The sequence below is a fragment of the Camelus bactrianus genome, chromosome 12 (assembly GCF_048773025.1).
Source record: "Camelus bactrianus isolate YW-2024 breed Bactrian camel chromosome 12, ASM4877302v1, whole genome shotgun sequence".
Classification (NCBI taxonomy): Eukaryota; Metazoa; Chordata; class Mammalia; order Artiodactyla; family Camelidae; genus Camelus; species Camelus bactrianus.
The window spans coordinates 44,519,233-44,536,046 of record NC_133550.1 but is presented as its reverse complement, the minus strand read 5'-3'; the positions used below and the strand labels follow the sequence as shown (position 1 = coordinate 44,536,046).

Below are 16,814 nucleotides of genomic sequence, written 5' to 3'. Positions count from 1 at the left end.
CAGTGTTTAATGTTAAAGTAACATGTCTTCTAGCATTTGAAAAAATGAATTTCCCAGTTGCAGATATCTACTCAAAATTTTATTTAGAAACAGCAAATGAATTTTAACGTTTGGACTTAAAAATATAAGTAATAATAAGCTCCCCATCTTGTACAAAGGTTGGATTCAATCCATTACAAATGGATAGTAGTTAAACAAACAATTTTGGATCATTTACTTTCAAAATTAAATAGTTCAAGCTGAATTTAATATTGCTAGACAGTTAACAAAACATATGGCTCAAATTCAACATATATATACATACACATATATAATTTGAGAATCTTAACATATATAAATATGTAAGTATATATAAAACCCATTTTACATGTTAAAATTGTTCTTTACCCTCATACTCGTCTTAATCAAAACATTATGAATGTACAGAAATTCACAGCTTATTGCCTATTTGATAGATGACTTATTCTAAAAGTCTTCAAAAATATACTTTTCTAATATGTTGAAATTTTCATGTAATTTTATTTACTGAAAATTTCAATTTAGGTAAAGGTACAAGGTATTGGAAAGGAAAGCATGTAGGTCAGAGACCTACTTGATTTCCAGATGGAATTTCTAGATGGAATTTTAACTTATAAAGTTAATAAATAGTTAAATAAAAGTACAGATGTGGCCTTTAATATATAGGGAAATTAATAGGACTTTCCTCCTCTTCTTCAAACTGTTCAGAAGCAGCAACTGGACTAGTTAATTCAACTCCAAACTGTTCAGAAAGTTTTTTTAACTTCTCTTCTAAGAGAATATTTTTTTTCACTTCTTCTTTGTAATTATACTTCAGATCTTCAATTTCTTCAAAAAATGAAGGATCAAAATTTTCCAGTTCTTTTTTCAGCTTTTTTATTTCCTCCTAATAGAAACATACTATCTTTAGAAGTTACATATAAGAAAGAATACATTCTTTAGGTTTAAAGTAAAGAGATTTAATTATAAACATGAAATCAAAGTAGCCTGAATAGTCAAATATACTTATAAAGGCATAAGTATTTTCTTAAGATTTTATTAAGTTTCATTGTACAGCGTACGTAACTAGCTTGTAAACTGTCAAATTACTTGTTCTGTAAGTTATGTCCTAGTCTTGGACTAAAATTTATCAGCTCTTAAATTAGGGTGATTTAATCTCTCTCCAAAAGATTATTAGACATTCTCAGTGAGGCAATCAGAAAAACTTTGCTATGTTATTCACAACATTGAAGTCATTTTGGTTAAGATTCTTTGATTTAGGCTTCATTTGTGTTTTCTTAATAAATATCTAATTTGTAATGAATAACAGTCACTTGTTATAAATATATTTATGATCAGGGAACCTCTAGGATTCTGCCTGGTTAAAAGTTAGGTATCTAGTAAAGAAACAATTTGAGCTTTAACTAAAGACTGTAGAATAGCCAGTGATCATTATTTAATTTTCACATTTATGCTCTTTTTTTCAGTTTACAGATTCTTAAAGAGATAAAGTATATCAATATCTTTCTTTAAGGGAGCTATTCCTGAAAAAAATTTCCAAAGGAAATAAAAATGTAACCCAAAACTTAGGAAAATATTAAAATAATGAACGATATTTGACAGTTAAAAATAAATTTACTCTTTAAGCCTACTTGTTTTGTCTCAATTTTTTGCTAGTTCTTAATATTTTTAACACAGTTAGATGAACATAATAAACTTTGCAATATCAAAGTTAAATGTAAGTATAAAATGTGATCCCAGGAATTTTTAGAACTCATACCCTGAACTCAAAGGTGGTGATCATAAAAATAGTTTTCAACAGCTGTTTTCAAAAAACATTCATAATACTATAATAAGATATAATTAAATATTTACCTTCAAATGCTGCTTTTCTAGATCTGAGGTTTTGAGCTGTGTCTCTAAATCTTCGACCTTTTCCTTTAGTTGATCAGGATCTGCCAAAAAAGTTATAAAAATCAGACTCAGGTTTTTCCCACTATGAATAAATTGAAGATAAAGGATTTGTTTTAGATAAGGAGGAAACTTATGAGACTAGAGCCTGGAAAATAAGGGATTTTATGGTTGAAACACTTTTCAGGCTGTGAATTCTGTATGCTACCTCTATATCAGGTATTAATATTCCATTTCAGGCAGAGGCATATGCTAGGTATTAGAAGTATTGAGTCAGGTTAATTTTCAGAGAAAAATTCTAGAACCAAGAAAACTTCTTAAGTGCTCAAAGTACAACAAAATAAGCAGACTGTTTGTTAGGGAAGAAGCCAAGTGCTCCTGTTACCAGACCACTTTGGCTAATCCATGTAGGTAAATACGCATTCATTGGGTAATTACTATGTGAAAAATGTGCTGGGTAGGGTGGATAACAAAGGCGAATAAGTCCTGGTACTCTGGTAGGAAAACATAAAAAGCACAAGGGCTTTAGTTTTACTGGACTTCCCCTGGAGTATCTCTGATTTTATCATGAGAATCAATGGGCAACAGGATTTTTGCTTTCATTGCCATCTTTGCCAAAAATATATTTCTTTAAACACTATATATAATGTGTTATGTGCTCATACTTTGCAGCCATTGAAGGGTAAAATTTTTTAAATAATGCTGAAGTTTGAGAAAATGGGCAGCAAATACATCTTCATGAATGGGACAGGAAGCATATTCTATTAAGGTGACCTTGGAATGGTCCTCTAATGCAGTGAATGCAGTGTCACCTTGTTGGATTTCATCTAGGAAAGTGTGGATCATAGAACTTACACTTTTCACTGCTCTGTGTATGTCTGCAAAAGCACCACATAGTACTGATTTTGGGTGACAAGTAAATTTTAGTGAGTAGGTGACACTGCAAATAGAGAATCTGCAAATAATGAGGATGAATTGTTCATTGTGTGTGTATCCACATATATACATATACATTACTTATGTATGTATTATGTGCATACCTATGCACACAGGAACATGGGAGTGATTAGTAATCATTTCTGAATGAGAACGGAAGAGGGTGGAAGAGGGTAGAAGAGGGTAAAAGACTTTGTTTTAACTTTGTAAAAGGAAGAAAGACTATGCAATGTTCACTTATATGCATGTGGTTTTTAAATTAATAATAAGATGACAATAACATTTAGAAGAAAATGTTCAGAGGGCCTATACTGAGAAACTGGAAGCAATGGACCTAGTATTATATTGCTTAGCATTGTTGTATCATGATTAAATTCAGAACACTCAAGAACAAAAGGAGAAAAACACTAGAATATTGGCTTCTTAATACTACAAAGAACTCAAAAGGGCTCAATGGAGATAGTTTTGTGTGGAGGAAAGAGACAGCTCTAAACCTTAAGTCAGGGATTTGACTTTATAGGAAGACAATAGAAATCTGAACAAAAAAAGCAAACCCTAATTCAAAAACTTGGGTTAGTGAACATGCTATGAGTATGTTATAAAATGCATTACCCGGCATTGTGCTTTCAGCTCCATTTTGGTCTTTGTTAACTTCTATCTGATGGATTAATTCTTCTTTTTCTTTTTCCAGCTGACTATTAGCCAATCTAGAACACAATAATAATGTGTTAAAACAAAATAAAAACCAGACTTTACTCCATAATATACATGGGCATTTCTTTCACTGTGTGATGTGCAGTGCTCAGAACCTGCTGATGTTTATAAAGGTAAACATTTGTCCGTTCACTCTCCCTGCTGCAGTGCTGCATTCTCAAACAGATCCTACGGTCAAAATCCTTCATGTTCTTAAAATCTGATCTGATGTCATTTTCAAGAGTAGTTTTCCTGTTGGAGGAGCCTCATCAGAATATGCTACACAGAACTTTGGAAGTAAAATTTTTTTCTTCATTGTATTAATGTTTGCTTTTGGAAGCTAAGGTTTAATACAGTCCATGCTTTTGAGAAAGTTTAAGTTGCAAACTTGACACATATATTAGGTTTACCCTTTTTTCAGTATCTATTATATAAAAGAATGATTGGCTTTAGAAGGATGAAATAAGGCTGATAATCCTATTAGGCAGCAAAGTTGAAAAAATCTTAGTCTCTAAATGTGGTAAACCTGGTTATATTAAAAAATAACTTTAAAAAAAGTAGTCATATAAACAAATAATACACCTTAGAACTTGAAGCTCCCGTTGAAGGCCTTGCTCTGTCTCATCACCTTCAGGAACACGTTTGAGGATCTCAATCTTTGGGCACAATGAAAAGAAGGCAAAGTTTGACATGGTGATATGAGGTTTTATAAAGATACATACTTTCAATAAAACATAATTTTAAAAGTTGAGTTTTTCAAAAGCACCTATGAGCACACTTCTGTGGTGTTCTAAGTCACTATTCACCCAACAGTTTTTCACTGAGGAACTACAGCGTGTTGTCTGTAGGCACAGAGGATACAGCAGTGAAAAAAACAGACAAAATCCCTTCCCGAGAGTTCATGTGGTCCTTACATTTTTAGTGGCGGAAGACAAATGAGCATATGATGTGATGTGATATAACACTTCGAAACAGAGTGAAGAGTTATTAAGGAAAATAACCCAGGGTAAGAGGACAGAAAGTGATGGAAGGTAGTACAGGGCTTGGCAGAGGGCTCTGAGGAGCCTTCATTTAATAAGCAGAGCCATGAAGCGAGGGAGTGAGTTATGAGAATATCTGGGTAAATGGTAATCTAAACAAGGGAAGCAAGAGCAAGGCCCTGAAGCTTGAATGAGTTTGGTTTGCTCCCAGGACTGAAAGGTCAGTGTGACTATAACACTGTGAGTGAGGGGAGAAGTAAAGAGGAGGCTAGAGAGGAAACCAGATGCCGGACCATGCAGGGCCTTACTGGCTATGAAAAGAGCTTCAGGAATAATTCTGGGGTAATGGGGAACCCAGATTCTAAGGATAGGACCGCTATGATTTGCTTTATGCTTGGAAGGGATTACTTGGCAACTACGTGGAAAATAGGTCAGGGATAGGAAGAAGGTTAAACAAGACAAGAGTGGAAGCAGGGAGACCAGTTAGGAAGTCACTGCAACAGTTCAGGGGTGAGACAATGGCTAAGGTCAGACTGGCAGTGCTGGAGGTGCTGAGATGTCAGCAGGTTTGGGATATATCTGAAAACAGAGCTGATGGGACTTAATGAAAAAGACGTGAGGTAGGAGTGAAAAGAAAGGAGTCTCATCCAAGGTTTGTGGCTTAAACAAATGGGTGAATGGTGGCACCATTCATTTAGATGGTCCTTCTAGGAGAGGAATCAGTCAAGAGTTCATTTTTACGTATGTAAGACGATGCCAAGGAGTGGTTTGAAATATAATGCATTATTTTATCACATAAAGAAAAATCACATTACTTGCCTGTTGCTTAAGGTCTTCGTTGTATTTCTTAACTTTCTGTTCCCTCTCTGTTGCTTGTCTTACAAGCTGTTTAAGATCAGTAAGGCTTTTAGTTTTTTTAGCATTGTCAGTTTCCAGTTCTTTCAACTTGGTTTCATACATTCTGAAAGTATAAAGGAAAATAATGGTGTAGACATGAAAAATAATTTTTTTCATTAATTTAAAAAGCCAGTTCAAAGGATCGCACTAAAAATAATATTATACTGTTCCTTCTCATCATATCTTTTCCTACATATTTATTTAGCATTAGGTGACAGCCAGGGTAAGTATTCCTATTAACAGACAGGCCAACTAAAATAGAGGATTTAGGTGTTTCCCAAGGTTATAAACTAGAACGGAGCCTGAATTTGACCACTGAAAGTGTATAACTGAATCATTTTGCTGTATATCTGAAACTAACATTGTAAATCAACTACACTTCAATTAAAAAAAAACTCAAAAAAGATTAAAATTAATACCTTAATACCTTTTTCAGTCACAAAATGAAGAAATAGAAATTAAAATTCAACAGAGTATCAAATTCTCTATTATTGGATATTCTTAAGAATGTACCTAAAGATGACAAACTAAAACACGTGCACGTGTACACACACACACACGAGGTATCCAGGTAGAGCAAAACCAAAAGAACACTGCTGGGAGGGAAAAGAATGTGTAAAAACAGGGGTAAAAAAACTGGTATAATATGGGGGAGAGATGAAGCTTGTAAGAATCTCAATAGATTCGTAACCTTTAAAGAAATGATCAGTAGTTACCAAAAAAAAAAAAAAAAAAAAAAAAATCCAGACTCTAAAAGAAATTTTAAAAAACATTGAGCCAAAATGGTTTTACAAGCACAACATACCACATTAAAGTGAGACAATGCTTATAATATTCGAATTTTTCCAGAAAAAGGAAAAAGGAACAATTTGGCAACAAAATCAGGTAAGGACAGGACAAGGAAGGAACATTATCTCAATATTACAACATAATACATAATAATATAATTATTACCAAAGAGCTTTTGATAAATTTTAAAACTTAGATTAGAAGGCAGTGTTCTTATCCTACAAAGCCTATCAAAGTGGTGAAATATCAGAAGTTCATTCCTTCCCTTCATTCAATTCCTGGCTCAAATGCCATCCAGTCAGAGAGGCCTTCCCTGAGCACCTTATCTGAAACAGCTCCCACATCACCCCGGCCTGTCAGCAGTCAGTATTATAAAGCCTGATATGGAATAGATGTCATTAGTTTGTTGAGTAACAACAGAGCAACTATAAAGATGTCAGCATGAGCAATGTGCCATGGGCACCAAAAGAGATCTCCAAACCACTTTACTGAGCGGGGTGCCTAACTACAGCTGCAGACTTCAGTAATTCTTTTCAGTGGATTTAGGGAGGCTTGAGGTCAAGGATCAGAATTAGCCTTCTGTCAAGTGGATTCTGCTAGGACTTAACGTTTTTTCCAAAAGGGTTTACGTAAGGCCTACTCTATGCTCAGTTACCTGTACAGTTCTTGGATTAAAAACACATACATAATCTAAAAGGCAAAGTCATCTTCAGTTATGGTTAAATATCATCAAACCTCTCAAATGTTTATAAACTTTATAAACCCTTTCACATTAATAATCTTTTCTGCAGCCTCACAAAGCCCTTTTTAGGAAAAAAAAGGACAGGGATTATCATTTCCACAGATTAAAAAACTTGAGCTCACAGAAGAGCTGTAATTCACTTAAGGTCATGGTGGCAATTAGGTAATTGTAAGCCATGGCAGCTACCTGGCTTTCTAAAGGAACCGAGCCAAAGTAGGCCTTTTAGAAATACTTCTAACATAAAGCAGAGTCTGGCATTTAGCAGGTACTGAGTAAATTCCTGCTGGATAAATACATCTCAAAGTAATTCAGAATTCTTTCTTAATCCATAGGTGATTGTAGAAGGAAATAAAGGACCAACCAAGAAATCAACTGACAGGGTTGCTGGGTGAGAGCCTCTACTGGGGTCCAAGCAGGCAGAAGAGGCCCCTTCTCCCCTTTCTACTATCTATCACACGTATTATTTCATTTAGTCCTCACACTAGCCCTCTGACAGAATTAAGAGACAGCTATAGAGGGGAAGAGTGGATTCTGAATGCTCTCAGTGTGATGTTAGGACACGGACCAAGGATCCGCCTCCAGAAATTCCTGGCCACCTGCACCTCTAACCTACCTGCATATCCTTTCTTTTCTCCTTCGACCTGGTTGACAGATTGGCAGTGCAGCAGGCCACTATGGGACCAGCTGTAGCCTCGCAGTGCTAAGGTTCCCATGCTACTTGTCGGGGTGGTCACTGCCAATCCATACCTCATCAAGTCCACTCTAAACAGCAGGTAGACACCTAAGGGGAAAGTGAGATGCATGGACATAAGGAACTCTAGGAATATGGTAAGATTAAGACGAGTTTGCCTTCTGAAATGGGGCCAGCAGACGTAAAGAAGGCAACTTCAGACAGGATGACTTTAATGGGAAAGGACATGGGCAGGATCTCACTGGTCTCTGGCTTCCATACAGACTCCTTGAAGCAGCTGCTTAAGGCTGGAAATGAGAATGACACCAAAGCCTTTTACTGACTCATCAGTGTCATGATGAACCACCCCTGGTGATAGAGGCGATGAACATGTGAATGTTCAGTAGTGAATTCCCATCACCTCGTTCATAGCCACAAAGTTTATCTGACAGGCAGGGCTCACACATACTTGTAGAATGGGCTCAAGGGGAGGGAGAAAATCAAATGCCAGAAAGCAGAGGCCAGTAAGACACTAAAGCTGTTTGCTGAATTCATCTTTTGAGGCTATTTGAAGAGCAAGAAGCTGAGAATGTAACTCCAAAACTGCAGCACAGCCCAGATCCGGTGTGCCACAGGTTGTGACAAGACAGCTCGACTTCTTCTGTGCCTGGCTTCTACTCGGGGTAGAAATTGCTTACAGTGACGAGGCAGAGGGGTGGCTGGAGAAAAGCAGCACCCAGGAGAAGCTGGGCACCAGCAGTCCAGGCTCGCGGCTGATAGCACCTTCATTACGCCGACCCAGCTCCAACACCCTCAGCCCAGCCCCAGCTCTGCTCTGTCCTTTGCTCTGACAACCCACTCAGTTAAATATTTTCAGGAAGAAAAAGTGAGGATCATGTTAAAGCAAAACAGTTCATCAAGGAAAGAACTAAGTTAATCAGAATAGTATCACATCCTTGAAAAGTAATAATGGCAGAATTAGAACTGATTAAACTTTGTGTTTTAAACCATTTGTTCCTACCTTGTAACAACAATTGATTTCCAGCTCTTGCTGTCAGCACCTTCAAGCTGTGGACCCCTACTTTCTGCCAGCTGTAATCTCTTCCCAGTCTCTTCTAGTTGAACTGTCATCTTCTCATTTAATATCTCTAAATTGTTCTTAGCTATCCGCAATTTCTCTGCAGCTTCAGTTTCCTATCATTAAAAGATAATTAGTGTATTATGACAAAACATACTACTGTTCTCATGGATGTGATATATTCAAAATTATCGCTACAAACTAGAAAAAAATAAAGTGGAGTTCTAATGCTGATTAAAATTCCAATAAAAATCCAATGTTTCTTCTAATCTAAAACAGCAATGATCATAATATTTAGAACAGATCATGTAAATGAGATTATAAAAATATATTTACAAGTATTTACTCTAGTGGTTACTTTAAATTTATCAGCTTTGTCTGTAATAGTTACAGAAAATGAGATAGTTATGTCTTTAGATTTTTAAAAGATGTTTGGACTCTTTAATTCCTGAGAAACATAACTAGAAATCTAAAGTATGGGTGAGTACCAAAGATTATTTCCACTATTAAACATCCACATTCAAAGCACAGTATCACACTGGCCTCAAAGTATATTCAGATACTGTTATAAATAGTTTAAAAATACTAATTTCAACTTATTCCCTGGACCTAGTTGTCTGGGGCAAGGAATGTATTTTGACACAGTAAAGACTTCATAAAATCGTTTAAAGAAAACAGTTTTATATATTCTTTATTGTACATCAGGCATTATTCTAGGTCATGTACACAAATATTATCTCATTTAAGCCCTTCAGTAGCTCTGGGAAACAGGTATACTTAATAGTCCCAGTTTTACAGATGAGGAAATTGAGAGATGGAGAGGGAATAGAAGCTTGCCCTAGTTCCCTGGGCTAAGAAGGGATAGAGTCAGCATTTGAATCCTGGCTATGTAGCTTCTCCATTATACTACCTATCAATCTATTAATTTTTACTTTCAATGTTCCTCATAGTAAAAGGATGGTGGGCATAAAAACACAATTCCTAAATCTCTTAATACAGACTCTGAATAGACTAGCTTTTTCATCCAGTTTTCCCAAAGTGTACCAGTTTATTAACATAAAAATAATTACAGTCAGTAGTGAAAGTCATACTTTTTTAAGTTCTTTACGAAGCCTTTCATTTTCAGCAACAATTTTCTCTGTGCCTTTGGTCTTGGATTCATACTGCATGCTCAGCTGACGTCCAAGATGAACTTTCAGTTTTTCTAATTCAGCCTAGTAATTAAAAAAAACTCTACCTTATCAAAACAAGGAAATAAACAATGATGTTGTACACTCATAAAACTTACTTTAACGTAGTTTTAGAGACCACACTTGACATAGTTAGAACTAAATTCTTCCGTTTAATACTGGTCAGATGACCAGAGCAGAGGTTCCCAATCCTGGCTTAGAGTGAGTGGGTGACTTAAAGAAAAAACAAAAAAAAAAACCCACAATACCTATTATAGGACCAACCCTGAAATAATCCAATCAATCTCAAAACTGGAGGCTCAGGAAGCTATACTGTTGAATATAGACCCAGTTAATTACTTTTTGCTGCCAGAGAACCGCTGGTCGGAAATAAGATGACCAAGTGGTGATACGCTAACTACTCAGCCCTTGTCTCCAGTATTTTTTTTTTCTATATGTATAAAATATCCTCTAAAGCCATTTTATATAGTATATTTAAAACTGTCCTTAAAAGTTAATAAAAATTATATTAGTAAAACATTCTGTACAGATGATCACATTAAAAATATTACCTTCAACTTTTCATTTTCCAGCTCAATATTAGCCATTTTTTCACTGGTCAGTATTCCTGATGCTTTTTTCAACTGTTCATTTTCCCTTTGGACTTTTTCGACTACTTTTTTCATTAAACCAATGGTTTTTTCTAGCTCTGGGATTGTCTTTCCACTTCTACCAGACTAGAAAGAAATGTGTCAAGTTTTTATTTAATCAAATATTTTAGAAAGTATAATATAAAGTGCCAAGAACATGAGATTTATTATTAAAATCATTGTTGATTCCTGTATTTGAAGCCAAAGCTTGTATCACTTCAACTTATCATTAAAATAATGCTATGAAAGAGGAATTATAATCCTCACTTTATATACAAGGAAATCAAAACTCGGAGAATCTGATATTCCTAAAGTCATGCAACTAATAAGTAACAGCTCAAACCCTGGTATACTGCAAAGAACATTAGCATATTAGTATTATAACTAAGAAGTCACCATGGTTATCATAAAAAATAGTTATAAAATGTTAGAATCAGACCAAGGAGCAGTTAGAAGTTACCTCAATGAACAGAAGGAAGAGTCCTGGAAGTTACAAGTTTTCAAGGTGTGGAGGGATATGCAATGACAAGAGATGGTATAGAGTCCAAGTGGAATAAAAAGCATGTAAGATGTGATAGATGATAACACACTTAACTTGAAACAAAGAGAAAGCTTAATGATATTTTACATCGTAGATGCAGCAGAATAAAAACTGATGCTAGAGGCACTAGTAAGAGGACTATCAATACTGTTATGACATATCCAAACTTTTTTTTCCCACTTCCAGCTTATCACTTCTGAAACCAAAACAAACATATGGCATACGTTCATACTTACCCCTCTAACGTGGCCAAGTTTCCGCTCTACTTCTGCTTTCTCTTTCTTAAGAAAATCACACATTTCCTTCAAGTCTTTTACTTGACTCTGAAAGATTAAAGAAAACATGTAACAATTTAAAATAGCTATAGCCACTGAAAAGGAAAGGCAAACAATTCATCTGAACCATCAGTCTTTTCAACTGTATAGCTGAATTAAACAAGTGAGCCTTCACACCTATGAAGAGGATTTTGAATTAAAATAGGACATACTGAATTAAAGTGTATTAATATAGAAGCATTTTGTATGTGAATTTTGAGAAATATTTTCCGTATTATTGCCTCAGTTACAATAGAAATTTGAGTTTAGAACTCCTGATTTTGACTGTCCCATAAATTACCTCTGTAGAACCATACCATACTGTACAGAGAAAGACAACTAATCTTCCAACACTGGTTCTAATACTGTAAAAATCAGAATGAGAAGCAACATAGCTCATATGCCATTACTTATCAGTGGAATTAACAGACTGCTTATATTCTAGGCTAAAAAATAGAACAGAAACAATTAGCCAGGCAAGAGAAAAAGATTCCCATAAATAGGATAAGACTTAGAAAACCAAAAAGAAGCATTATAAACATCAAAATAAAGTAAAATTTCTAACAGAGACAATTATTCTACTATATATTTATTTTAATTTAAAGACTTTTTTTTTTAGAGCTATCCTAGTATTTTAAAGTGTGACAACTGCTAATTAATTACACCAACCTCCAACCTTGCCACAGGGCATTTGAGCTTGTTATTTCTGTTGTCTGGAACTCTTTTTCTGGTATTCGTATGGCCCACTTCTTTACCTATCCCCTAGCTCTCTGCTAAAATTTCATTTTATTAAGGAAGCCTCCCCTTACTACCCAATTTGAAATAGCGATTCCATATATAGTTGACCCTTGAACAATGTGGGGGTGTAACTTATACTCTCCATATCTGCAGTTCCTCGGTATCCATGGGTTCAAACAAACATGGGTTACGCAGTACAGCAGTATTTACCATCGAAAAATATGTAAGTGGATCCTCATGTAAGTGGATCCTCGCAGTTCAAGGGTCAGCTGTACCCCTCTCCAGCACACATACACACATCTTTCACCCCAAACATGCTTTTTCTTCTTAGCACTTAACATCAGCCGACATACTATATATTGACGTGTTTACCGATTAGTAGCTTTCCCCACTGGAATGAAAGCTCTATGAGTGCGAGAATTTTTTTAGCTGCTGTTTTCCAGTACCTAGAACACCTGACCTAGAATGTAGAGAGTATAATACTATCCTGATATTCTATGAACATGAGTTTCTGACTTCTTCATGAGCTAATAGGGTAAACGTAACAATTAAGTAGAGAGAAAAAAGGTTTTCAGGCATTAGATTTCCTAACTATAACAAAGAATATTAAATTTACCTTTAATCTTGGCAAATCTTTATTTGCTTGTTCAAGTTGAAATTTTAGTTCAATATTTTCAGATGACAACTTCAAGTTTTCCTTCTGGAGCTCCTGTTCTCTTTGATAATGATCATCTGATTCTACTTCTGAAGTCTTCAGGAAAATGAAGTTAGGAATATTTTTAAGGTTTAACAAATAAAAGCTGTGTAAGACACACTGGGTAAGAAAACACCATGCTAAAAGGGAACATTTTTCCTCAAAGAAATGAGAAAATTGGAGAGCTCTAAAGAAAATAACCACAAACAAACTCACAGGAGAAAAGGGTAGTTTTGTTTGGATTAATATAGAAAGTCACGTATGATTTAATATTGTCCACACATACAAAGCCTCCATATATACTCTCATAATGACTAATTTGTGGTAGTTTTCTAGTCCAAAAATAAAATGAGACTGTTATCTACCTGTGATAGATTGTATTAACACCCTGGCCCCCACCCAACCCCCCAAATTCATATGTTGAAAATCTAACCCCCAGTACTTCAGAATGATCTTATTTGGAGATAGGGTCTTTACAGAGATATCAGGTTAAAATCAGCTCATTAGAATGTGCCTTAATCAAACAATGTTTGATGTTCTTGTACCAAAGGGAAATTTGGACACACAGACATACACAAAAGGGAGACAATGTGAAGAGACAGAGAGAAGCTAGTCATCCACAAGGCAAGGAGAGAGGCCTGGAATAGATCCTTCCCTCACAGCCTAAAGAGGAATACCACCCTGCTGATTTGGGATTTCTGGCTTCCAGAACTGAACATAAATTTCTGTTGTTTAAGCCATCAACTCTGTGGTGTTTTGTTATGGTGAGCCTAGCAAATGAAGACACAAGCCTACAAAAAAGTGCCTCAATTCCTTCCTCCTGTAGAAAGCTTTTCCTTTTTCCTTGAGCTAAAGTAATCACTCCTTCCTCTAAAATCCAGTAACACTTTGCATTTCTCTCGGCATGAATCCACCTTGGGTTATTATTTATGTTCATTTTTTATTTCTCACTCTAAACTATAGATTATTTGAAAGAGAAACCTGTGCTTGATTCCCTTTTTCCATAAAGTGGACAGAATACCACTTACCTCAAAAGACTGTTAATGAACATCATATGAAATAATTTTGTGAAAGCACTCAGAACAGCTGTTTTTTTTCCCACCATCCCCTTCTCTCTCTACTGGCTTAATAAACTATCAATAACTCCACAGACGCTATCATGATTATTATCATATTAATATATTACATATTATAGATTATTATTAAAGTACAATATTATATATATTTATTACACATGGCTCAATAACATCTTTTCAATTAGCAGTAGGTTAAATATTTTACATTCTGATATATTCACCCTTAGGTTAAAAAAAACAAAAACAAAAACGTTTTCTTAGGTAAAATGCAGTAAAAGTTAAAAAATGAGAAAATAGGATACAGAAAAGTAAAGAAATTCTAGGCTAAGCTTTGATTCTGACCTGAGGGCATATAACACAACACTGGCAGAAACACTGCATGTGCCCACCTAATTTCCATTTGTTGGAGGGTGTGTGTGTGCATGTGAACATACATACACAGTGGCAAGAAAAATAACACAGATAAATCTGATGACGTCAGTAGGAATATGCCCCTACTTATTTTCTGTCAGATAACCCAAGCATACATTCTGGTTTTACTACTGTTAGGTTAACACTAGGCAAATCACACCACCTGCAGGGTTCTTGCGTCTTACAGATGAAGGCACTAGCGAGGGTAATTTTTAATGTCTCTTCAGACATGGAAATCTGTAGTTCTCTGTCCCTGAGCTCTTCTGTCTTTCTTACTTCTCTCTTCAGCCTATGATAGCTACTTAACAAATCAGTTCCCCTGACTGACAGATATAAAATAGATTAAATTCCACTCACAGAGGAGAATAATTCTATCTGGTGATCTCACATGAGGATTTTTTCCAACAGTCCTCCTCACTAAAATACGGATGCAATTATTATGTAAGTGAATGTGGATCATTTTTTTTCCCTTCCAAGTCTCAGAAAACAAAACTAAAGGTATCAGTTGAGATTGTCCAAATTTTTGGAAAATAAATTCTAATAAAACTCCTCTACGAAAATAAAATAAATGGAATTCTTATATAATGAATTTTTCGAGACTTCCAAATTGTTTTATGGAAGAATCTTGTTAAAAGATATATACTGCTAGAAATCAAAATCTTAGCGGGTGGGAGATAAAGATAATACACAGTGGAAGTCTCTAATTCTCAATTACTTTTCAAGTGAAGAAGAGAAGCATTATGAACCTTGATAAGAAAATGGAAGAAGAATTAAGTCACTTTCATCCATTTTCTCTTAATTTAAGTGTCTATTTAATGAGGACTTAGGTGACTGGAATATCTGAGGTGGAAAGGAAGGAATAAATGAATGAATGCTATTTGATTTCAATTGGGAACAAACTTATTTTGGACTGCAATGGAAACTGACCAAAAGTAGTGTGTATATAAAAAGTTCATGAACTGTAAAATTAAACCTGCATTTAAGTCTTGGTTCTGCATCTTCTTGATCACTAGAGATGTTTTTTTCCCATTGTGGTTTATTACAGGATATTAAATATAGTTCCCAGTGCTATACAGTAAGTAGGACCTTGCGGTTTATGTATTTTATATATAGTGGTGTGTATCTGCTAATCCCAAATTCCTAATTTATCTCTCCCCCACCCACTTTTCCCCTTCGCTAACTGTAAGTTTGTTTTCTATGTCTGTAAGTCTGTTTCTGTTTACCAGAGATGTTACTTATTCTCCAAGCTTTCTACATAAGATAGGAATAATGCTCTGCAACGTATTGTGAATACTGATGGTAAAACAGTGAGTACTAACATGAACTAGGAAATGCACAATCACTAATTTTTTGTAGGAACTAGTCATATGTTAGGGTTTAAAGAGAAGTTTATTAAAAACTAATATTTTTTACAAATCCTACACAATTTGTTTCTATTTGTATCATATACATATACTACTTGCTATAAGAGAACTCAGCTAACAGAGAAATAGCAGACTGCCACGGACTTAAACCTGGGACACTTCGTTTCTCGACTGGGCTGGCGCATCAGTTTCAGAGTTTGCCTGCGCATCCTCCTCAGCGCACTGAGTCACCGCAGCAGCCCCTGCGGCACAGCCACCGTCCTCCCCGGCAGATTCTTCTGGATCCATGTGATGGCTGTGACCCACATCTTCAGCTACGTGTCCCTTTCCTTTCTCATTCTTGCCTAGCTCATTCTCTTCCTTGTTTTTATAACCCTGTTCATTATTTTCACAAGAGTCCTGATTAATATTCTCAATTTCAGGATCTGGTTCCTTTTCAACATTGGAGTTAAAATCTGCCAAGGTACCATCTGTTGACCTAAATGGACTTGATTTATTGTTTGGCCGTGACTCAGACTTATTTAGCTCAGCAGGATCTACAATAACTTCTGCTTTGTGTTTTTCTTCATTACCATAATACTGTGCAGTATTTCTAGGTAGCTGATGACATAACTTGTCACTGACATCTATTCCCTTCCCATCTTTAATTCTGAGTACTGTTATGGGTTTCTTTTTGTTCCTGTGTAAAGCATTCTTTTTGTGAAGAATATTGTACCTGTTTTTATTAACACTGGTAGCAAGAGTAGAAAGCACAGCTGTGTCACATGACAGACTCTGCTTGAAGCAGAAGAAAGAGAAGAAACAGGAAAAGAAAAGGAAAAAAATAATAAAAATATACACATGAGTGTTTTAAAATAAGATACAACAAATATTTCTGTTAATTATAAAGAAAAACTAGAAACATATCACACATTTGAATGGAAATAATGCTATAACATATTTTCCTATTTTATCTAACTGTATGTTCTTACCACAGCAAAACTCATAACTACATTTAAAATCTCCAAAAATCATTTGTAATGAAGTTTTATGCAAAGCATAAGAATCTTACGTTTACTGTTACAAAAAAAGCATCAGAGAAGTTAATATACATCAATACCTAGTAAAAATAAAAGCTGAATTTCTTGCATTAATATTAGTGGGAGGGATCTTTTAAACTTTAGA

General features: G+C 35.2%; 2 protein-coding genes across 8 annotated transcripts in view; both read right to left on the bottom strand.

Moving 5' to 3' along the window:
* Positions 1-194: 194 nt before the first annotated feature.
* Positions 195-16,814, bottom strand: part of CEP290 (centrosomal protein 290) — an 81,999-nt gene continuing 65,379 nt past the window's right edge. For 5 of the 7 annotated variants that reach the window (XM_074375314.1, XM_074375315.1, XM_045514824.2 and 2 more), the window contains 10 exons: positions 12,722-12,856; positions 11,290-11,376; positions 10,435-10,599; positions 9,785-9,907; positions 8,637-8,809; positions 5,337-5,478; positions 4,120-4,193; positions 3,457-3,551; positions 1,873-1,952; positions 195-904 (listed from right to left, as the gene is read on the bottom strand). In XM_074375314.1, coding sequence (XP_074231415.1) covers positions 674-904; positions 1,873-1,952; positions 3,457-3,551; positions 4,120-4,193; positions 5,337-5,478; positions 8,637-8,809; positions 9,785-9,907; positions 10,435-10,599; positions 11,290-11,376; positions 12,722-12,856 — 1,305 coding nt within the window. In that variant the 3' untranslated portion in view covers positions 195-673. Of the gene's footprint in view, positions 905-1,866; positions 1,953-3,456; positions 3,552-4,117; positions 4,194-5,336; positions 5,479-7,559; positions 7,727-8,636; positions 8,810-9,784; positions 9,908-10,434; positions 10,600-11,289; positions 11,377-12,721; positions 12,857-16,814 lie in introns of those variants that run through there. The other 2 variants (XR_012510792.1, XM_074375316.1) reach the window with 2 other exon arrangements.
* LOC141579485 (uncharacterized) lies at positions 12,863-16,484 on the bottom strand (the record flags this gene model as incomplete). Its single annotated transcript, XM_074375903.1, has 1 exon — positions 12,863-16,484. A coding segment is annotated over one exon (690 nt), but the record flags the coding sequence as incomplete, so codon positions are not given.